Consider the following 23,816-nt stretch of genomic DNA (forward strand, 5'->3'; position numbering starts at 1 on the left):
AGAACTAGAATGATACAAAGTTTCAAAACAGTTCAAATCTATGGGAATCTGTTGAGCTATTATTAAATCCAATCAAAGTAGATAGTAGCAGTAGTAGTTGTTGTTAATATTATTATTTACAATCTACCCATTTCTTTCTCCTATCCGGTTTTGGCAGACATGGGGTACTTATAGTCATGGGGTAAAATTAGTCCTACAAACTGATTTCTATCAAAATCAGTGTATGAAATATATGAGTGTTCTATATTCTAATCTGTGGCTTAGATGACCTTAAAAGCTGAAAAGTGATCAGTTAAGGAAATAAATAGGTCCTCCCTCAAAGCAAAGAGTTAAAGAGTTTCTCACAGGGTGCGAATCTGATTATTTTTACATGTATGTTTCTTAGACACTGGCGATTTGAGTTGGAATTTGCCAGAGTATTTATAATTTACTCTATCAGATCCAAACTATATACTGTATCATATCTTCTTATTATGTTTATTACATTGTTGGAAACAATATAATTGTGTCCCAATAGAATATGAAAAAGACAACTTGTTCTTCAACTGCAACACATTTTAGATTTGTTTTTATTTTACTATTGATTTCTAAGACTATAAAATAATACCTTTCTGTCACAGGGCATACAGTCTTGCACAATTTCTCATAGCCTGCCACAAGTTGAAGTTCCATCAAAGGTGCTGGACTCCAAAAATATTATCTAAAGTGTTTTTGTTTCCCATTTCTTTATGAGATTAATTGACCAGAACGTTCTGCTGCAGATGTTAGTCCATTAATCAGACTGAAATTGATGTGATCAATCCTTGACCTAGTTTTTCAGGGAGGAGACATGGGATCAACTGAAATGTTGAATGATCCTGATTTTTTATTTTTTAGGCTCAGTGAAGTCCAGGAGGATATTTTAACTTTGGTCATACTCCTAACCATGGGGGTAGATGCTCATGAAGTATCATAAATAGACTTTTACCTTTAATGAAAAGGCAGCATTAATACAGACACTATTTTAACTAAATAAACCTGATTTGGAACCTTATTTGGTTGCCTTGTAGGATGTGTATGTATGTGTATGTTTTCAAGTAGGCTTTCCAATGCCTGAGATGTTTTGTTTTATATAGCTTCTATTAAAAACACCTAATTGTTCAAGAACAACCTTTTTCACACTAAAGAGAAGGAGGAAAAACGTTAAATAGAGATAAATTCTTCAGGGGCCAGAAGGCTGCCTGCAAGCATTTCATGAATCGCTGTCTCCACCTAGTGTAGGCTTTCAGGAATTAAGATTCTGCGCCCATAACAATGCGGTAAAGTTCTAATTTATGTTGTGCACTTGTACAGTCATTACAGCAGGGCCTGCTGGTGCCATTACAGTTAAGGGTCTGTCAGCTCTTCATTTATAAAACAGAATAGTAAGATGTCTATTGCTTTTACATAAAAACTCGTACTGTGCTGAACTCTGAAATCTAATGGCCTTTGCTCTGTGTGAATGTTTATTAATAGTGTAAGTTGAACTTGATTAGCTCCTTTAAAGACACTTCGTTGGGCTGAAGTTATATAGGAACTGCACCCAGAACACTGAATGCTTTTCCGTTCTTGAGAAATCTTGGAATTAAACTAAAGAATAAGTTTCTACCCATACATTCATACAAGTATGCCTCTGTAAATTATAAGTATATTGTATAGTATGGGTGAAGTTTTATTTTTGAATCCTTACACTTGATGATTAAATCCTGTCCCATCCCCTTTGCCAAGATACTTTTTAAAATTCAGTTTAGACTCTTTTATGAAAAGATACCCTACCTGAGTGTATGCCAGGCTAGAGATTTCAATCACCTCTCCCTACCCCTTACTTTGGTGTTGTCATTCTAGCTCCCTCGATGACAATGCTGTCTGAGGCAGCATTTATATATGCTAAGGTTTTATTAGGAAGTGCAATCCTAGCTCAGCAACGTGGAAAAAAAATGAGAGCGTGGCAGGAACAGGTACCAGGTGGAGTATTAAGAAGGTGGCCATAGTTTCCTAAGTAAACTCACTTAGGATACCTTCCATCCAGGCTTGTACAAACACCATTATCTTGCTGAGAAAGGGAGTGGGATTCATTGACTTCTTCTTGTCTCTGAGTCTTCAATAATCAAGGTTCACCCCAGGAGACATTGACTCTCCTTACCTCTGGGTTATGTTACTGACCCTTTCAGGACCTGTTGAGGTAATCACTTGGGAAGCCAGAGCCCATTCTCCATTGTGCAATGTTTTATCTGCCGCCTGAATAATGGAAATGTCTGTTAGATCTGGGAAAGGGAGCCACTCTGGCTCCTGATTCAATGGATATTAAGGAGGCTATGCCAAAGATGAGAGAGTTGGAGTTGGGAGAAGATGATGTGACAACGCTGCTGGATGAGGATCTCCAGTGAGCATGTGAACAAGGGAAGCTGGTTGGGCACTGTGAGCTTGAAGAGGCAATGAATCGGGCCCAGTTCTACACACCCCTTGCTCCAGCCCCACTCCAATCCACTTGCACCTCTGATGTATCCAGATTCCATAAAAGAACAAGATGCCCTCATGTCTGTCTCAAGAGAGGAAGTCACAGCCCAGTACTTCAATGTGGTCATCCCTTACACTCTTCTAAAATGACTTAAAAAGAGCAAATTAAGCCTCAGTCCCCCTGTGCTGGCCTTCAGACTAATTGATGTGTATTTATTCCCTCCTTCTCCACTCATTCTAGATTTCTTTTATTCTTTTTTAAAGTTTATTTATTTTGAGAGAGTGAGAGAAAGAGAAAGAGACAGGGAGAGAGACAGAGACCGAGAGAGAGAGAGAGAGAGAGAGAGAAGGGGGAGAAAAAGAGGGAGAAGGGGGAAGAGAAAGAGAGAGAATGCAAGAGCATGGGGGAGGAAGAGAGAGAGAGAGAGCGTGAGAGCGAGAGCAAGAGAGAGCGAGAGAGAGAGAGATAACAAGCAGGTTCTGCAGTGTCAGTGTGGAGTCCAATGTGGGGATCAGTCTCACAAACTGTGAGATTATGACCTGAGTTGAAATCAAGAGTTGGACGTTGGACGCTTCACCAACTGAGCCACCTAGCTGCCCCTAGATTTCTCTCATTCTTGTCTAGCACTTTGTGTAGTCTGGGTTATTTTATCCAGGACTTTATCCTGAAAGGTCTCAGCTTTAATTTCCCTTCCATGATCAGACTGTGACTGTTGGAGTTGATGCCCCAAAGGTCCCTGGGTTTCAGACTTTTCCCTCTTTCTTGCCTTCACTGTGTAGGAGAAAACTTCACTCATAATGGTAATCAAGATCAAGCTCAGTTCTCTAATCAATAGAGTAACTTCTTTATTGACCTTCTAACTTACTGGCATGAAGAGTCCAAAGTGGCTAGTTTCTGTAGGTCAGTGGAAGACTTACTGTATCTCCTGGAAGAAGTGTTCCCACAGTGAAAATTAGCACAAGCTTGTTTTTGGAAACAGGAGCACACATTTTGTTTGTCAGTCATCTGGCCATAAGGTCAGATGGTCAGATGGGTAAATCCTCCCTCTGTGGGTTTCTGAGCCCACACATTTTAGCTATTGAGGACAAAACACATTTATATTGCTGGATCACTGAATATTCTGATCCTTTAGGATAACACCCCAACCCTGCAAGCTGTTTCCCCAAGCTAGAACCTTAGGAGACTTTATGGACATTTCTCCCTTCTATCAGGCTAGCTGCTTTTGAATGATCAAGTACAATGTAAGACAAGTGAATCTTGTGCCTCACTGTTACAACTATTTTGCTATAAAATGGATCCCTTAATGCTCGCTGGTGGGCATTAACATGAGAGATAAAATCCACATGCTTTGTATCCTCCCCAATCAGAATTCTATAATCTTGATCTTCCAGTTTTGCTTTTCTGAAGCTCCTGAACATCAGACTAAACCATTAATCACTGCCATGGTTCAATGTATATCCACCCTCTGATCACCTATTCCTTTCTACAAAATAGATGATTAAATATGCTACTCACAACTCTAATAGTACAATTTCTTTTCAACACTCTTCTCCAGAGCCATACCCAAGTCGACTATAGCACAGAAGTAATTCACTTCCGACTAGCATCAACACATCATACTGACTGCTTTGTGAACCAGGCTTGAATCCTTCTGCCATTTGTCAAATGATTGTAGAGAAATCCCCTTGAGGCCATAGGTGTGTATTAAGGGAGAGGAATTATTGCAGTAGAATAATGCCCTCTGGACTTGGCTTGAGCCTGAGCCTGAACGTACCACTTTCAGTGTACAATAGAAGGTAGTTGCATCTGTCTTACCTCACACTGCGAAGCATATGACACGCAGTCCTAGATGAGAGAGGGTAAGGATCTAAGCCACAGGCAGAAGTTTTTGCCGTAGGCTGGAGCTCATACAGCTCCACTGTAGCAAGTCTAGAGGGAGGGAGTCTGAAGATTTGCTGTTAGGAAGATGAAGAAGGTCTTTTTTGAACACTTGTGTTTTCTCAGTGAAATAAGATCTCCAGCAGCATTGAGCAATGAATGACAGGGTGTGAGGTTTAATGAGAAGGAAATGGGATGCTTCTCAGAGGCCTGGAGTCACTGGGCTGGAGGAAGTCAGTGGGATACCCCAGAAGTCCTAAGGGCCCACTAGAGGTTTGTGGTTGTGCATTTAAAACTAGTGCTTGTCAACACTATTGGATCTGATGCTTCTTTTGTATAACAAATATTTTGTAATACTAAAATATTATTTTACCATCCTAAAATACAATTTGTAGTTAAGATAACCTAAACACCAACGTAATTTCTAAGGAAATGCCTGTATAGTAACGATAATGATAGTAAAAAAATAATTTAAAAATTAAAGTAATATATATTTCAATATAAATTCTCAGTACAGTGATACTAGATAACACGATCAAGTTTGAAGATTCTTGTTCCTATGCAAATATAAGCTAAATATATAAACTACAAATGTCAGATGATACAGTTGTGTTATACAGGTGACTCAAAAATGGTGAATGGCAGTGTCATTAGTGATAGAATTTTTCCAACCAAGTAAATGACACATGAAGCATCAAAGTTTCCCTCTTTGAGATATTTTTAAAAGTTGTTTTTAATTTATTTTGAGAGAGATAGAGAAAGCACAAGTGAGAAACGGGCTAAGAGACAGAGGGAGACAGAGAATCCCAAGCAGGCTCCACACTGTCAAAGTGGAGCCCCATGTGGGGCTCGAATTCATGAAACCCTGAGATCATGACCTGAGCTGAAATAGAGTTGGATGCTTAACTGATTAAGCCACTCAGGCACCCCTCCCTCTTTGGCATATTAGAGGGAGTTGCATTTCTAGAACATTTGATGTATATTATAATACTTTGGTTATTATAAAATGTAGTTTGGTTTTAGGCACTGATAAATAGATATTCATCTAACATGAATATTTGGAGGGAAATTTACAAGTGTATAATACAGGACAAACTTTCTTTGTATTTCTTTGGTATTCTTGGTTGCCTGCCATTTGAAATAACAGCAGTGTCTTCCAATCATTGTGAGAACCAAGAAGTCCTCAAATTCTCAAAATTCTCTGTACTATATTCTACCACCTCCCATTTTCATTGTTCTCCATTCGTCTATTGTGATTCCATGAATGGAATCATTAATGTGTTTTCTCTATCCACTGTTCAACTATTAAGGTACAGGCTTTCAGTAGGTAGAGAATTGGACGAGGGTTGGTTTCTATTTTTTTTTAACTTGAGTACAAGAAAAGGAAGAGTAGGTCAATGAGTCAGGACAAGAGCATGACTGTAATGGTCCATGAATCCTAGCTAAGTATAAAGGGTCTCCCAGGGTGAGCCTGGTAGGGAGGTATGGAATGTGACAGGGTGATAGAAGCAATGGGTTGGAACACGTGGTAGAGTGAAGAATTGTTAGAGTGGGCTACTGAAATGTGTGAACTAGAGAAAATGGAGATGGTGGTGAGGTGGGCTTCTTTCAATTAAAATTTTAGAAGTGTTACCATGATTTGTAATGACCAGTTTGAGGCTGTGTCCATGGGAAGGGCAGCTGGTGTGAGATGGAGTTAAGATCATTGGAGGCACTGAGAGGCCAGGGGTGATTGTCTACTTAGAGATTTAAAAGGTGTTGAATGATTACAGGAACAGAGGGGGAGAAAACGAAAGCAATCCAGGATGGTAAAATCTTCAATAAATGAGAGGGAGGGGTACAGAGAAACTGATATGATGCAACCACGAAGGATAATAATTGCTCTGGTCTATTGATAAGTGCTTCAAAGCAAAGACTTTAGGAGGAGGACGCAGGAACAATAGTCTGGAAGTGGTGATGGGGAGCAAGAAAGCGAGCCTCTGCACACGCCTCCAGATAATTTCGTTTTCCTCTAGCATAATAATCAACATTTGTGTTTTATTTTTTAAAGCTGATTTGTTTTTGAGAGAGAGAAAGAGAGAGCACAAGCAGGGAAGGGGCAGAGAGAGAGAGAGAGAGAGAGAATCCCTATGCAGGGCTCTATCTCAGGAACCATGAGATCATGATCTGAGTAGAAACCAAGAGTCAGACCGCTTACCCAACTGAGCCACCCTGGCACCCCTAGGGAGATTTTGTATAGGAGCAGGTCTTTAGGAGACTGCCGGGTATTCAGAAAAATAAAAATTGATGTGAACTAATTATGTGCATTCCTATCCTATTCACCAGCAACAGCAGGAGCTCACCACCTTCTGATGTTACTCATTTCCCCATAGTTCAAATAATGTCTAAAAGAATGAGCTTTCCATTTCCCCTTAGACTTCGTTTCAAATGGTTGGGCATTTACTGTATGTCGTTAACATTCTGGGACGCATCCAACTAAAACATATGATTTCACTGAGAAATATAACACAGGGGCTATGCACTCTGGCCTCTAAGAACGTTCAGTTTGGTTCCACTTGGTTCCATGTTGGTAAGGAACAGGTCTTTCCTGCCACCCCACCCCTAGGGGTCAGGCCCCAAGAATTTCCATCAGTGAGTACTGCAGTTGTTTCTGATGGGGCCGGGCTATTTCAGAAAACTTTTAAGCTCAGATGACCATCACGTGTGCTCGAAAAGTATAAGTGATAGGCCGCTTCTTGTATTCTCATTCATTAATCAGTGATTTGTTATCTTTGTCCATCATTTCATTTCTAGGCGCAGTATGACTTAACTATAGTGATTAACTCTTGCCATAATGTTAAATTTTGTTGGCTAATATTGATTTAGGAATTTTACATCATTAAGTAAAATTACTCTATTACTTCTTAAATTACCAGCGATGGACTTTGTTATGAAGCTTCTCTCTCCCTTATGGAATAAATTAACTAGTTTTCTCTATCTTTATGATTTAAAATATTTTATATAGCATGAAAATTATCTGTCCATGACCTGTGAAATTATGCAAGCAAGAGCATGCTATTTTCTGTTTCAAATCTATGAGTTTTTTTTATTTCATTTATTTCATTGGAATTTTTGAATTTCTTAAACTACGCATGCGTAATATACTCTTTCAGCCCTTTCTGTGCTATTTAGCTTAGTTCTCCTGTTTGGCTTGTATTATATTAATCTAGATTTATTTGCAAGACACTTGCTATTTTATTTTTATTTCAAAAACATTTCTTTGAATCATTCTACTGATGTTCTGTTTTTTAATTTATTTCTATTTGAATATTGTTTCCTTTCATATGTTTTCCATGGGACAATTTTATATATACTTTAAAATAATTGGCTTGAATTGAATGTTTATTAGTTCTTCTCAATTTGGCTTAAAATAAAATAAAATAAAATAACACTTAACATTATAAATTTACCTTTTAATGTGGTTCCAGGTTATATGTTTTCATGATTCTTACTTTCCCTTCTTTCTAAACAGATATTGATCTTTTTTTCACCTTTATATGATATAAAAGCTTTTGGCGTGAGAGAATATGTTTTTAAATTATGTGATTCGAGTTGTAAAATTTAAACTTTTGTGTATGTCTAATTTTTTGTAATCATTTCCTACAAAGTGTGGCTTGTTCAATTTTCATTTTAAAACTGTATTGAAGTTTATATTTTATTTATTTATTTATTTATGAATGAGTGTGGTTGCATATGTGTGTGCAAGCAGGGAAGGGCAAAGGAGGAGAAAGAGCGAATATATATTTTTTTAATTTAAATCCAAGTTAGTTAACATATAGTGTAATAATGGTTTCAGGAATAGAATTTAGTGATTCATCACTTGCTTTTAACATCCAATGCTCATCCTAGCAGTGCCCTCCTTTATGCCCATCACCTTATTTATCCCATCCTCCATCCTAACACCCTCCAGCAACCCTCAGTTTGTTCTGAGAAAGAGATGGAGAGAGAGAGAGAGAGAGAGAGAGAGACTTAAGCAGACTCCATGCTCAGCACAGAACCTGACTTGGGGTTTGATCTCATGACCCATCATGAGATCATAACCTGAGTGGAAATCAAAACTCAGACACTTAATCAACTGAGCCACTAGGTGCCTCTGAAGTTTTTACATTGTTAGTATGTGGCACATATTATAAATGTTCCAATAATTATTGAGAAAGAGGTATTTTCTGTTAGTAGGCTACAATATATATAAATAAATGGTCATACATTTATTAATTATATCAGTCAGTTATTTCATGTCCTTATGTGTTACTCTAGAAAAATTTACCTGGTGATTTATAATCTGTTGGTCTTGTAATAATGTCTCTCACAATAATTGTGTTTATGTCAATTTCTTTCTGAATGTCTAAAAAGTTTTGCTTAATTTTTTCTGTCAGTATTATTTTGTTATTTATGTCATTGTTATTAAAAATGGTTATTTACTTTGACTTTTCTTCAAATTCTACTGTCAGTTATAACATTGCCAGTGTTTCCTTATTTAAAAAAACTTATTCTTTTATTTTAAAATGGCTTTTTTGGGGGCTCTTGGGTGGCTCAGTTGGTTAAGCCTCCGGCTTCAGCTCAGGTCAGATCTCACGTTTGTGGGTTCGAGCCCCGTGTCGGGCTCTGTGCTGACAGCCAGCTCAGAGCCTGGAGCCTGCTTCCGGCTCTGTGTCTCCTTCTCTCTCTGCCCCTCCCCCTCTCATGCTCTGTCTCTCTCTGTCTCAAAAATAAATTAAACATTAAAAAAATTTTTTTAAATGGCTTTTTTGGTATGTCTCTTGTACATAGCAAATTATCAGATCTGGGTTTTTAATCCAAACTGAACTTTTTTTTTGGAAATGATATTTAACCTTACTGAACGTCTTTTGTCTCTTATTTTGTTTTAGATGGGCCATAAAACATGAAGAGACCAATAAACCGGACCAGTGGAAACATTCCAGAGTTGAAAATCCTCTCTGGAACAAGCTTACCTACATGTGGCCAGTGCTTCCCAGTGGCCAACTTAATAAGGTTGTATTTGGTATAACAGGTGGTTGTTGAGATTTACTTTTAATCCCAACATGTGGTCAATTTTCTGAAAATTTCCACGAAATTTTTGAATTACAGTTGTTAGGTGCAAGAGACTAACTCTGTTGTTGTACCAATTCATTAGAAAGATGTGTCTAAGTCTTTCCTTATAGAAATGAATTTAGTTCCTTTTATGGTCTGCCAAGTTTTTCTATACATATTTTGAAATTTAGTTCTTAGAAACACACATATTTTAAAATATTATTTTGTCCTCATGAATTGAAACTTTTATCGTTATGTAAAGATTCTTCCTAGCTCTAGTAAAAATCTCAATTATTCAATAGTAATAGAAATTTGTCAGCTAATTATTATTTCTTTAAAGTTTTATTTGCTTCATATATCTTTCTTCCTTTCTTTTACTTTCTATATTTGCATATTCTATTTTAGAAGGGTCTTTGGTATACAGTCAATATGAAAACAATGATTTGACAATCTTTATCTCTGAACTAAAGGATTCGGTCTTTTCTATTTATTGTCATGACAGATATGTTTGGATTATTATTTTCTGTCTATATGTCCCATTTTACCTATGTTTCATTTTTTCTCCATTCTTATGTTCTTTTAGATTAACTTTTTTCTTCTCATTACATTTCCCCCTGGTAGAGTTTGGAAACTATACATTCCATTTCCATTTTTTTTTGTTATTACTCTGAATGTTTCAGCCTGCATATATAAATGATCAAAATCTAAAGAAAACAAATATATTTACTCTTCTTCCAAATAATCAAGAACATTAGAGTACCTTCAATTACACAATTTGTAACATATGCTATTATTGCCATGAAAATTATCTTAAACATTTTTGAAACATTTATTTATTTTAGAGAGACAGAGCATGAGTGAGGGAGGAGCAGACAGAGAGGGAGACACAGAATCTGAAGCAGGTTCCAGGCTCTGAGCTGTCAGCACAGAGCCTGATGGGAGTCTCAGACCCAAAGATATAAGAAGCAAATAAAAATTTTAAAAAATGAGCCCCAAGATCATGATCTGAGCTGAAGTCGGACACTTAACTGACTGACCACCCAGGTTCCCATGAAATTTATCTTTTAAAAATTTTCCACAAAATATTAAATTATTATATGTAGCAAATATTTATTTAGATTGAACCCCATCCCCCACTTTCTTGTTATAATTTCTTCTCACATCTCAGTCCTTCCACCTATGATAACTTTCCTTCTATCTAGCATACCCTTCTTTCAGTTATTGGTAACAGCCTCTTTTGGTTTTTTACTTATTCTAAAAATGTCTTTACTTTGCCCTCCTTTATATACGGCATTTTCACTTAGTGAACGGAGGATGTCATCACTGACTTCTACCTTCCAGTGTTGTTACCTAGCAGCCATCCAGCATTCTAAATGTTATTCCTTTGAAGGTAATCATTTCTCTGACTACTTTTAGTATTTTTCCTTTTCTTTGGTATTTTTCAGCTTCACCACACAATGCTTGAGGGAGGATTGCTTTTTATTTTCTCTGCTTCAGGTTCTCGAATCTGTGGATTGGTATCGTGCATCATTTCTGGAACTTTATCACCCATTGTCAAATATTCTCTCTCCTGCACCCCTTCATTTCATTCTTTACAGAAAATCCTGATTACATGTAAGCTAGAGCTTCTGATTTTGACCTCCATGTCTGTTAACCTCTCTTTTGTATTTTTCATGTCTTTGTCTCTTGATGGTACATTTTTGCATCATGTTTTCAGGCATTTTTCTTTCAGATAATTAATTTTCTCTTCATCTTTATCTCATGTATTTTAAATTACAAGTGAGGATCGACCTGTGTGGTATGAATTCTCAGTGAAGATTATTTTTCTCTTCTACACAGAGAAACTGTTTGAAAGAATCTATTTTACTTGCAGCCACCTGGAGAGTATTATTTCTGGTTTGCCTTTTCACTGACATTTGGCCTATTGTGACTCTTGTTTTATGAGGGGAGAGAGTTTTCTATCAGACTTCCCACCTTTGGTAGGCCTTGAAATTTGTCTCCTGTGTCCTTCCTCTGCAAGACCATGGAAGGAGATACTCAAATTCATTGGGGTTTGTCAAATTTCCTAAAAATAAAGTCTAGTTTCAGCACTCTGTTTACCTCTCTGGGTCCCTAGTAAATTTTGCTTTATTGTCATATCATTGATACACTCTAAAGATTTTCTAAAATAATTTTCTCCTGATTTTTTAGTTGTTTTGTCATACTTTCTGGCTTCAATCAAGTTTTCTCTTTCTCCATAAGTCACATTTTCCTATGCCTCCTCACTGATTAAATGAGTCTCAGTGCTTTAGGAAAAAGACAGATGGAGTCTGAAACCAAGAAGTCATTACTTAGGCCCCAAGATAGTCTTATATTTAGACACTCTTATATTTAGTAGTGAAGCAACAATCTAGATATGAATTTCGTTGAGTGGGAAAGAAGTTCTTCCAAATACCAGAGGCTGCGGGTTGGGCAGCCCTGGCCAGTGGCTAGGCAAACTGTATGCCTAAGACTGGGGTTTACAGTACTAGGGAGATCCAACATGGAGCAAGGACAGGGAGCAAGAGGCCCAGGATAAGCCAAGAAAAAAACACTGTGAATTGCCCCAATTCTAGATTTTTTTGTTTTTTACAGAGATTCAGGAAAAACAGAGGCTAAACCCACAGAGGAGGCAGGATAACTTACCCCTCAACTGGTGGTATTCAAATGCCAGCTGGTTGTCCAGGGGCCAAAGAGCACAAGAGGCCCATACATAGTGGCCTCTGAGAATCAAGGCGGCATTTTCACCTGGAGACCATGGACTCTTATCCCAATGGTATACAGTTTACAGAATTTTCATCTATCAGCAACCACACTGAGGAAGGGGAAGGGTGGGGTATACATCCGAAAGGAAACAACATTTCTGGTAAAAATTCAAAACTTCAGTTTGATTGAATATGTACACCAAAGGACATAGCTAAAAACAAACACCAAAAAAAAGCTGTTTTACATTTGCAGAAACTGGGGCACCTCTAATTGGGATATCAAGCTTCCTACCACCCACTGGGGTGGGAGGTGAACAAAGATGCCTCACAAGGAAGTGTTCTTTTGTAGGAAAAGAGAGAAAATTATTTCAAATTTCAGAGCTATTGTGCTTACATTTTTAAATTTCAGCATATAAGTAAAATAATTCAGTTAATTAATTGATTTAAATGATGCATGGTAATTATATTAGAAAACCTAAGTTAACCTGTTCCTTTAAATTTTACGATAAATAATGCATTTTTGTGAATGGTCTGAGACTTGACAACTGCAGAGTCTTAGGAATAAAAATGGAGTACTCCAATGTTCTCTAAACATTCAAATAGAATAATAGTATTTGGGTGGAGAGATAAGACTGTACCCCAATAAAACTCTGGTCATTGTTAAACCAGAAGGAAAGGACTAAGGTACTAAATTAGCTAAAATAAGACAAAGTGACTGTGTATTTCAAAATGACTCGGCCTAAGAGTACTCTTAGTTCTTGCAATGTTTGAGAAAGAGAAGAAAACACCTACCAGGCAGGGAACTTAAACAGTTCTTTATCAACTTAAATATAATCTATTTCACTTAAAGTCTGGACCCTTTTTATCTGAAGGAACTGTATTTTCTTCCAGTATCATTTCTGCTTTACTGATTTTTTAAGCAAAAGATGATATTATCAGTGTACAGTGAAATTCCATTAGGGCACCTGGGTGGCTCAGTAAGTTAAGCATGTGACTTCGGCTCAGGTCATGGCCTCACAGTTAGTGAGTTTGAGCCCTGTGTCAGGCTCTGTGCTAACACCGTAGAGCCTGGAGCCTGCTTCGGATTCTGTGTCTCCTTTTCTCTCTGCCCCTTCCCCGCTCACTCTCTGTCTCTCTCAAAAATAAACAAACATTAAAAAATGTTTTTAATGCAATTAATATTTTGTTTGAGAAGACTCTCCATATAAACAAACTGCAGTTAGGAAATGTGACCTTCATATTGTGGGGATTCAGAATATTTTAATCAGTAAGTGTATATTTATCTATTTATTTATTTATTCCACATTTAATCTTCCAACCTTACTACTTATCTAACCATTACTTATTGTATATTTAGACAATGCAAACAGAACAAGGAAGGAGATAATGGTTGCTACCCTCATGGAGCTTACAGTTTAAGAAGTATAGGCTGTGTGTCAAAAAGGAAGGAACCAGAAAGGAAGAAAACAGACTTGATGAATAAAAAACAAAGAAGGGCAGAACAAAAAAAAAACCCTCACAGAAAAAGTTTGGTGCCTCAGAAAGCAAGGCTGTTTGTTGAAGCAGTTCTTTCAGTCATACGGTCAGTGTGAGGAAAGTCAGCCAGCCTGGCTATCTGAATGGGGCTGAATACGGAGTCAAATATTGACTGTAAGAAATCCATCTAAGAAATACTATCCTGAGTGGGACTTAAGTTCTTCTGTTTATTCTTTGACAAGAAACCATCAAAAGAATGATGGCCAAGGGAAGACTTCTGGAAATATGGACAAGAGGCGTTATTTGGGTGGTAACTTAGACTGCGTTAATACAGACTCTGTCACTCAGTGGTAACAGCTGCTCTGAGGACAGGCCTCATCCTGTTCTCACTGTTAAATATTATTTATCCTAAAAGGCAGTTGATAATATTTCTATGAGAAAATAGCATTTCACATATCTTAGGATATCAATAATCTTAAAATGTTAAAACCTTATAAAAATATAAAATTAATGAATTTTTTTTATTTATTCTGTGACTAAGTTCACTGGCGTAATTTATGAGAACTCAGGCTATTTTCTTCTCCCTTAGGAAAAAAGTTATAAATTGAGAAGTTGTATTTTTAAACACTTAAGGGTAAGGAGCAATGGTTTTCGTATTCAAGGATGAAATTGTTGGAGAAGTGAGTTTAAAGAGACTTAAGATTTTGGAATGGGCTATTGGTTAGTGATTTCTAAATTTCCAAATTGTTAAATTAAAACGTAACTATTAGGAGAGCCCATGTTAAACAAAATACTTAAAACTTCACAATTTTTAAGAGACTAAAAAGGGTAGTATAAGAAGGCCCAAGACAGAGTATTGAAGAATCCATTAGTTTACTAACAACAAATAGATGAATGAGGACCAGTTTGATGAAATTTAGATCAGTAGTTAAGAGTGGTTCTTTCCAAAGAAGCATAGGCTCTCTCTTGTCATGAGAGAGAGGTGAAAAAGAAAAAGCAGAATTATCGGATTAAGTGAGCACCAAGACCCATCTCCTGACAATGGGTAGCCACACCGTGGGTTATTGTGAACACAGAGAAGACCAGTAAAGAAATAAATGGAACATAAGAATTCCAATGGGGAAAAGGTTGGGGAGTAAAGAGCTCTCCATGGTTATCAGTTAATTACACATGTTTTACTGTCCTTCAAGATAATATTGCATTTCTTTGGGTTGTGTTCCATGGTATCTCAGAGTATATAGAAGACCTTGGGCTTCCTTCATTTAACTGGAAAGCAAAGGAAGTTGTCTGAACTCAGCAATTGCTACCATGTTGCTACAGTTTCTGTCTGTGGTGGTCACCATTTCCATGAGGACTTAGGAAGTTTTTTTTTTAATTTTTAGTTTAATTCCAGTTAGTTAACATACAGTGTAATATTAATTTCAGGTGTACAGCATAGTGATTCAGCAATTTCATCCATCACCCTGTGTTCATCACGACAAGTGCACTCCTTAATACCCGTCACCTATTACCTCCCCCCACCCCTCTGCTGGCCATCAGTTTGTTTTCTATCATTAAGAGTCTGTCTCTCGGTTTCTCCCTCTCTCTCTCTCTCTTTCTCTCTCTCATTTGTTTTTGTTTCTTAAATTCTACATATGAGTGAAATCATATGGTATTTGTCTTTTTCTGACTGACTTATTTAGCTTAGCATTATACTCTCTAGCTCCACCCATGTGGTTGCATATAGCAAGATCTCATTATAATTTTTTTAATTTTTTAACGTTTATTTATTTTTGAGAGTCAGAGAGAGGCAGAGCATGATCAGGGAAGTGCAGAGAGAGAAGAAGATAGAGAATCTGAAGCAGGCTCCAGGCTCTGAGCTGTTTGTCAGCACAGAGCCTGACATGGGGCTTGAACTCACAAGCCATGATTTCATGACCTGAGCTGAAGTCAGACACTCAACCAACTGAGCCACCCAAGCTCCCTAAGATTTCATTATTTTTATGGCTGAATAATATTCCATTATTTATTATATACACATATAATATAATACATATGTATATACACACCACATATTTTTTCCTCCATATCTTTTTTTATCCACTCATCAATCGATGGATACATGGACTGCTTCCATATCTTGGCTATTTTAAATAATGATGCTATAAACATAGAGATGCATGTGTCCCTTGGAACTAAGATTTTTTTTTTTTTGCATTCTTTGGGTAAATATCCATTACTGTGATTGCTGGATTGTAGGGCAGTTCTTTTTTCAACTTTTTGAGGGATCTCCATACTGTTTTCCAGAGTGACTGCACCAGTTTGCATTCCTACCAACAGTGCAAGAGGATTCTTTTTCTCCACAGCCTTGCCAACACCTGTTGTTACTTGTGTTGTTGATTTTAGCCATTTTGACAGGTGTAAGGTGATATCTCATTGTAGTTTTGGTTTACATTTCCCTAATGATAAGTGATGATGATCATCTTTTTATGTGTCTGTTGGCCATCTGTATATCTTCTTTGGAGAAATGTCTGTTTATGTTTTCTGCCTACTTTTGAATTGGATTATTTGTTTTTTTGGGTGTTAAGTTTTATAAGTTCTTTATATATTTTGGATACTAACTCTTTATATATCATGTTCAAATATCTTCTCCCATTCCACAGGTTGTTTTTCAGTTTTGTTTGGGTTTTTTTTCACTGTGTGGAAACTTTTTATTTGATGTAGTCCCAAATATTTATTTTTGCTTTTGTTTCTCTTGCTCAGGAGACATATTGAAAAAAAAGTTGTGATAGCCAATGTCACAGAAGTTACTGCATGTGTTCTCTTCTAGGGTTTCTATGGTTTCAAGTCTCACATTTATGCCTTTAATCCATTTTGACTTTGTTTTTATGTATGGCATAAGAACGTTGTCTGGTTTCATTCTTTTGCATGCTGCTGTCCAGTTTTTTCAACTCTGTTTGTTGAAGAGATAGTTGTTGTCCCTTTGGATATTCTTTCCTGCTTTGTTCAGGATTAATTGACCATATAATTGAGGGCTTATTTCTGGGTTTTCTATTCTATTCCATTGTTCTATGTGTCTATTTTTGTGCCAGTAGCATGTTGTTTTGATCACTACAGCTTTGTAATATAACTTGAAGTTCAGAATTGTGATACCTCCAGCTTTACTTTTTTTTTTTTTAAAGATTGCTTTTGGCTATTTAGGATATTTTGTGGTTCCATGCAAATTTTAGGAATATTTTTTCTAGTTCTGTGAAAAATGCTATTGGTATTTTGATAGGTATTGCATTAAATGTGCAGATTGCTTTAGGTAGAATAGACATTTTAGCAATATTTGTTCTTCCATTCCATGAGCATGGAATCTCTATTTTTGTGTGTCACCTTAAGTTTCTTTCATCAGTGTTTTATAGCTTTCAGAGTAGAGGTCTTTTACTTCTTTGGTTAGGTTTATTCCTAGGTATCTTATTATTCTGGTGCAATTGTGAATGGGATTGTTTTTTAAATTTCTCTCTCTGCTGATTCATTATTGGTGTATAAAGTACAACAGATTTCTGTACATTGATTTTGTATCCTATGACTTTACTAAATTTATCAGTTCTAGCAGGTTTTTTTTGGTGGAATCTCTCAGGTTTTCTATGTATAGTATCATGTCATCTGAAAATTGTACAAATTTTACTTCTTCCTTACTGATTTGGATGTCTCTTATTTTCTTTTGTTGTCTGATTGTTGTGGCTAGGACTTTCAGCCGATCTGCCAATAGTTTTTAAATGAGACTATTCTCACTCATCTCTCCCATTTCATGACCATTTTTGTCTAAAACTTATGTAAATGTCGATTTGCTCTGAATTGCTTAAGATCTTTGTTGTAAAAGAATTACAGATAAGTTCTGAACTTTCTTTTTTCACTTTTAGAGAGAGAGTGAGAGATCACTCATGTGTGTGCCTGCACACACAAACAAGGGAGGGGCAGAGGGAGGGAGAAAGAGAATTTTAGGCAAGCTCCACACCTAGAAGGGAGCCCAATGAGGGGCACAATCTCATAATCAACCCTGAGATCATGACCTGAACCAAAATCAAGGGTTGGACACTCAACCAACTGGGCTACCCATGTGCTCCAGTCCTGAACTTACTTCTTAAAGAAGTTATACAACTTGACTCTCAGCATCCCTCATGAAATCTTTATATAAAAGATATGCCTCAAATGAAACTACACAATGAGTTTGTCATAACATTTTTTTTTCAGTAGCTGTAGTGAGGGACAGCAGCCCCATGTTCTTCCATTAATAACAGATACATATCTATATAAACACTTTATAGTATGTCCTTTGCATTTTAAATTTGATAGAGATAACATGCCCTCAGTGAAAGTCAGGAATACAGAAAAACTTTATTAATTCAAATTTTGCTTATTTAGAAGTGTGATGAGTTAGCCTCATTGTATGCCATTATTATCAACATGCTTAATAAACAAAATATTTATATTAAAATATAAATAAAAAATCACTAAACTGAAAAGCAATCTACTCATGAGATTTTTAAACATTTATTTACACTGTTTTTCTCCTAATTAAATGCAATTAATTTTATTTACTGCATTTAAAAAATCAGAGGATTATAATAAGATACTGTTTCAGAATATTTAATTTTCACAACCTTCAGATTTTGTTTATAACTTATTTAAAACACATTTTTGAACTATATTATTGTTCAATATATTTGCAGATTCTAAACATTTTTCAAGAGAATATAAGTTAGTAAAGTTTCCTTATTATACTAGCTTTTAAGAAATGGTCTCCTTTTCCATAAACTAAAGGCCATGCATTTTGGTCTGTATTAGTCTAACATTCTACCACACCTGGATCTTAGACACTGCTAGGACTCTAAGACCACCTCCATACTGAATGTTTGAAATTCTGCCTGCCTATCGTGACTTCTCCATCCGTTGGGTGTTGGTACCCATATCCCCTTTAGGAAACTTCTTCCATTTATAGTTCATGTGGATTTTGGTATCATTGCTTGGGTTCCTCAGAAAGCGGAATCTCAGGCAAACGCGTTATATGCTACTACCTTGTTAGGACGTGCAATCCCAGAGACAAGCAGGGAAGGAAAGAGAGCCAATAAGAGAATGTGCTTTCAAGCTGTCCTTCGATAAGCCATTTAAACAGTGATCCTAGGAAAGCCTCTCCTGGAGGAGAAAAAGGAAAGAATTGATCCAATAACTTCCATCTCTTTGGGGTCAAAGGTTTGTCCCAAGTTCACACACTAAGAATGATGGGTCAAAAATTCAAATTCAGAAGTCTGACTCCAGAGCCCAAGCTCTTAGCCACTTCACGAGATGCTCTTCTGAATGTTAGTGAGAAGAACTAAGAGGAAAACAGAAGCAAGGATAGGGAATAGGGAATGTTGGTGGGGGTGGGGGTGAGGCAGGATGGGGTTTGGACACTCCTGACTGCCTTGAGAAGCCTCATTGAGGTGATACTTGAGTAAAGACCTGAAGAACAAGCAGCTCCTTGGCAAGAGCATGCCAAGAAATGCAAAGACCCTGAAGTAGAACAATGAAGTAAAGATGGCAGCAGTATGAGTGAGAGGGAGAGCAGAGGGAGATAAGGTCAGATGGGGTAGAGATCATGCAGAGCCTTGTAAGTCATTTGAAAATCTTTGGCTCTTACTGAGATGGGAATCCAATGGAGAGTGTGGAACAAAGAAGTCAGAGGAGTGATGTGCTCTGACTTAAGTATTAATAGGATCATTATAAAAATGGAGCAAAAAGGGACTAATATGGAAGCAAGAATAAGCAGAAGAGTTTTGCAATTTATACATAGGAGAAACTAGTGGGCCAGCACTGTGGGAGTGGAGGTGTTTAAGAGTAGACTAGTCCTAGATATATTTTGAAAGTAGAAGCAGGTTTTGCTGATGGATTAAGTTAAAAATAAATAAATAAATAGAAAAGACCCGATATTAGGAAATTTAGATAGACATTTTAATTAACTAATGAGATAAAGAAGAAATCATGATGAAAAATTAAAAAGGAAATACTGTATTTAAGAACCAAAGCAAAATGTGTGAGATGTAGCTGGAGTGTACTTGAAGAAAACGTGTAACCTTAAATACTTAAATTGAAAAGGAAGAGAGGTTGAAAATTAACGAGATAAGCTTCCAATTTGAAAAGTCAGGAAAACAGTAGCAAAATGAACTCAAAGAATTAGGAGGAAAGACAGGAAGTTATAGGAGCAGAAATTGATGCAATACCTGATACATACAAAATAAATCAACAAAAAATGTTTGTTTTGAAAATATTAAGAAATTGGATATACCTAGCCAAACTGATTAAGAGAAAATAGTTAAGGTACATAATATTAGAAATAAAGGAAAGATATAGAAACAGATACTGAAAGATTAAGGAGATAATAAGAGGATAGTATAAGTAACTTTATGCTAATAAATATTATAACAGATAAACAGAATGGTCAGCTTCTTGCATGGAACTAACTTAGAATGTAATCAAGAAGAAACAGAAAGCCTGAATAAACCAATAATTGTAGAAGAGATAGAATCAATAGTTAAAATCTCCCCACCAAGAGAACACCAATACCAAATAGATTTATTGGCAGATTCTATCAAATGTATAAGAATCAAGTATTTCAGCATATAAAAAAGAAGCAACACTTTCTAACTCATTTCATGGGTTGGAATAAACTTAATACCAAAACATGACAAAGTTAGTATAAGAAAATTTCATTTATGAACATACATGCAAAAATCCTAACAAAAATATTAGCAAATTGAAAAAGATAAAACATTGTGACCAATTCAGATTGACCTGTGAATGCAATATTAGTAAAAAATTAGGGGTGACTGGGTGGCTCAGGCAGTTAAGCCTCTGACTTAGGCTCAGGTCATGATCTCCTGGTTGGTGAGTTCAAGCCCTGCGTTGGGCTCTGTGCTAACAGTGTGGAGCCTGGAGCCTGTAACCTGCTTCAGATTCTCTTACACTCTCTCTTCCCTTCCTCCATCCATGCTCTGTCTTTCTCTCTCTCAAAAATTAAATATTAAAGAAAATTTTTAATTAATTAATGTAATTAACACACAGCAATGAAAGGATAAATAATCATATGAACACATCTCAACAAATGCAGACAAAAAGATCTTTATGTGATTCAATGGACATTCACGAAAAAAGTCTTAACAAAATGGGATCGATAGGAAGCTTTGCAGAGCACTCATATCCCACACAGACTTTTAGAAAACTAAGCAAGCTGATTCATAAATACATATGAAATATCAAAGGGCCAAGAGAAGCCAATTTCCAAAGAAGAATAACAAGGCAGGGGTAGTCATATATCAAAACTTACCAGATAGATAGCTATTGAAACCAAGGTAGTAGAGTCCTGTACAGGGAGAGGAAAATCAACTATTGAAGATGATAGAACAGGTAGAAACATAGTGCACATTTATGTGGAACTGAGATATTTTACAGGATGGATGTTGCAGATTAACGGGGGATTACTTGCTGCCAGGACAATTGCTTATGCAGATAGGGAAAAAATGAAAGAATTTAGACCATGTCTAACATCATCCCTGATCATGTGTGTGCCTGTGTCCTCTTCTTCCACAAAAGTTTATTTTTTTGTGACCAGCCATACCACCCACCCAGTTGCTCAAACTACAAACCTGGGAGGCAGTCCTTGCCTCTTTTCACCACCCAAATATGAGGTTCTGTTAATCCTTAAATCTCTTACCTACACTCTGCCTTGTCTTTTTACCCATCCTTTACTGCACCGACTCCTACTGAGGCTTCAGATCTGCCACACGGCATTTTTAAGTCAGGTTCTCCTCCGGCGTGGTCCCATCGACCCAGTTCTTTCTTGCTGTTGTACACGCACTGTTGTGAGTGCTGCTTTATTTCTAGGTAAGTTTTTGAGGCGCCGTTCGAAACTGCTTGAGGAAGAGTATTTTGGCCTGTTCAGTTTTGTTTCCAGTACCTACCACTATGCCTGGAATACAGTAAATCATCAATCAATATGTAGAAAGTGCATGAATTAATAACTAAATGAATGAATGATACCTTGTAAGTGAGTTTGACAACTGAAACATCGAAAATCTGTCTAAGTTCTTTTGTCATCTCCTTCTGGTTTTTGGAGAGCTCCTCAAATGTATTCTTTTTGCCAAATAGATCTAGTTTAAGAGAATACTACCTCAGGCTATTGTAAACCACTCACTTTCCACACATTCTTCACATTGATTAATGATACTTCACGCACAAGCAAAAAGCTAATTCGGTTAATTCAGTTTTATATTTTTAGAATGATATTTCCCTGAGAAGAATAAGTCTTCTACGTCGTAACACAGCACAGGTTTTACACGCATTTAAAAAACCAGTCATCTTAAAATTGTTCCTCTTTAATTATGTAAAACATCACTTAGAATTATCTGGAACATCTTAGGTGCCCAATACATTTTTTGGTGACTGAACAAAAAATTAAAAGTATAAGTTGTGTGTTAATTTCTTTTATATCTAGAAATGACTCTTCTTACCTATTATCACATTCTTTGTCATTTTTTTTCTGAAGGAGTTTGATTGGCCAATAGAAGGACTGCTGATTCCAAAGAGTCCTCCCATGAAGAAATCCGTCTGTAAGACCCCAAAGCTGCACGTCCCTGTGAGGCTTAGAGTTTTGCGGAATGGAGACAAGAATAAAATCAGAGCGTTTGTTCTAATCAGTCCGGATGTCTCACCTGGACGGAAAATTCAGTAAGAACAACTTATTCATACCTCTTGTTTCTAATTTCTACAAATTTTTGTCTTCATTATGGATATTTCTCTGGGGGAATTCTGTTTGTTTATTATTTACTTATTTATTTATTTATTTATAAAAAGCAATTTGGGTCATATCTTCTTATTTCATATACATTTATAAAGAAAGATTTAACTTTTACAGGGGTTAATTTCTAAAGCAGTTTTTAATTATGAGAAAGAGAGGGAGAGAGGAGAATGAATGGGGGAGGGGCAGAGAGAGGGGGGGACAAGGGATCAGAAGCTGGCCCCATGCTGACAGCGAAGAGCACAATGAGGGGCTTGAATTTATGAACTGTGAGATCGTGACCTGAGCTGAAGTCAGACAATCATCCAACTGAGTTACCCAGGCGCCCCTGTGTTTATTTTTAAAAAGGGCCCTCATGTTGATATCTGGAGATGAAAATAGAGGCTAATATTTAATTAAAATTTGTTGGGAACTTAATTTTAACCCTTCTGATTTAGGCTGACCATAGGAGAAAAGAATCAGAAGTGAGTAATTCTGATCAAAAAAAGTTCTAGAATCAGTGTCTATTTTGAATTAGCATTTTTGTTTGTTTTATTAATGTATTTCAAAATAACTGTGTTCATAAATGGCTTCTTCAATAGAATTATGTAATTCCCTATTTAAATTATTATTGCACGTTATTATTTACATTAAGATTTTTGGCATATTTAACAAACAAATACAGTTTTCAAAATATAACTTCATATAATTTATATCCCTGCCTTGGAAGAGCATTTTAAAAGCTTATCATTCTAGAAAAACATTGATCTGCAATTTAGCTTATGTTAAAAGGTCGGAATGAAATCTTCTCATATAGCCAATATTTCCCCAACTCTGGAGAAAAATCACCTGCCGTATTTTCATTTCGTTTTCTGACAAAAGAAATCACAGATCAGTGCAGAGCTGTGATGTAAAGAATGAGTTAAATACATTGTTTCTCATATTATTAGCAGTGATGTTACCTCTTGACCTTTTTTTGATATGTTTAGAATATTTGAGGCTGCTGATAATCGTTTAATATTACTTCCTTCACATTGATTAAATATACTTCATACACCACTGAACAATGAGTAACACTCAGTTCGGCTGTCCACTGAACTGCCTGTAAAGATGATAGAGTAAAAAATTAATCTTCAAAGTAAAGTCAAGCCTGAAATTGAAATCTTTGACGCATACATTTCATAATTAGCTCATTCTGCTAGATGTAAAATGTGAGGGTGATGCCCTTAAAGTAGCATATGACTTTTTTTTAAACATCCAAAGTTAAATAAATAATTTTTGTCCCTTTCTACATTTATTTTTATACACTATATCTTTCACTGTGGCTCAAAATTATGTACAGATTTTATCTTTTCACATTAATGTTTTAAAATGCACAGTTCAATCAGGTAGTCCAAGCATAATTTGAGAGATTTGT

At 36.4% G+C, this 23,816-nt stretch overlaps 1 protein-coding gene across 1 annotated transcript in view; it reads left to right on the forward strand.

Moving 5' to 3' along the window:
• Positions 1 to 23,816, forward strand: part of DCDC1 (doublecortin domain containing 1) — a 400,051-nt gene that overhangs the window by 303,337 nt on the left and 72,898 nt on the right. Inside the window, exons 21-22 of the mRNA XM_029915553.1 lie at positions 9,262 to 9,385; positions 22,169 to 22,350. Coding sequence (XP_029771413.1) covers positions 9,262 to 9,385; positions 22,169 to 22,350 — 306 coding nt within the window. The remainder of the gene's footprint in view (positions 1 to 9,261; positions 9,386 to 22,168; positions 22,351 to 23,816) is intronic.

Source organism: Suricata suricatta, chromosome 11, assembly GCF_006229205.1.
Source record: "Suricata suricatta isolate VVHF042 chromosome 11, meerkat_22Aug2017_6uvM2_HiC, whole genome shotgun sequence".
In the NCBI taxonomy this organism is placed as follows: domain Eukaryota; kingdom Metazoa; phylum Chordata; class Mammalia; order Carnivora; family Herpestidae; genus Suricata; species Suricata suricatta.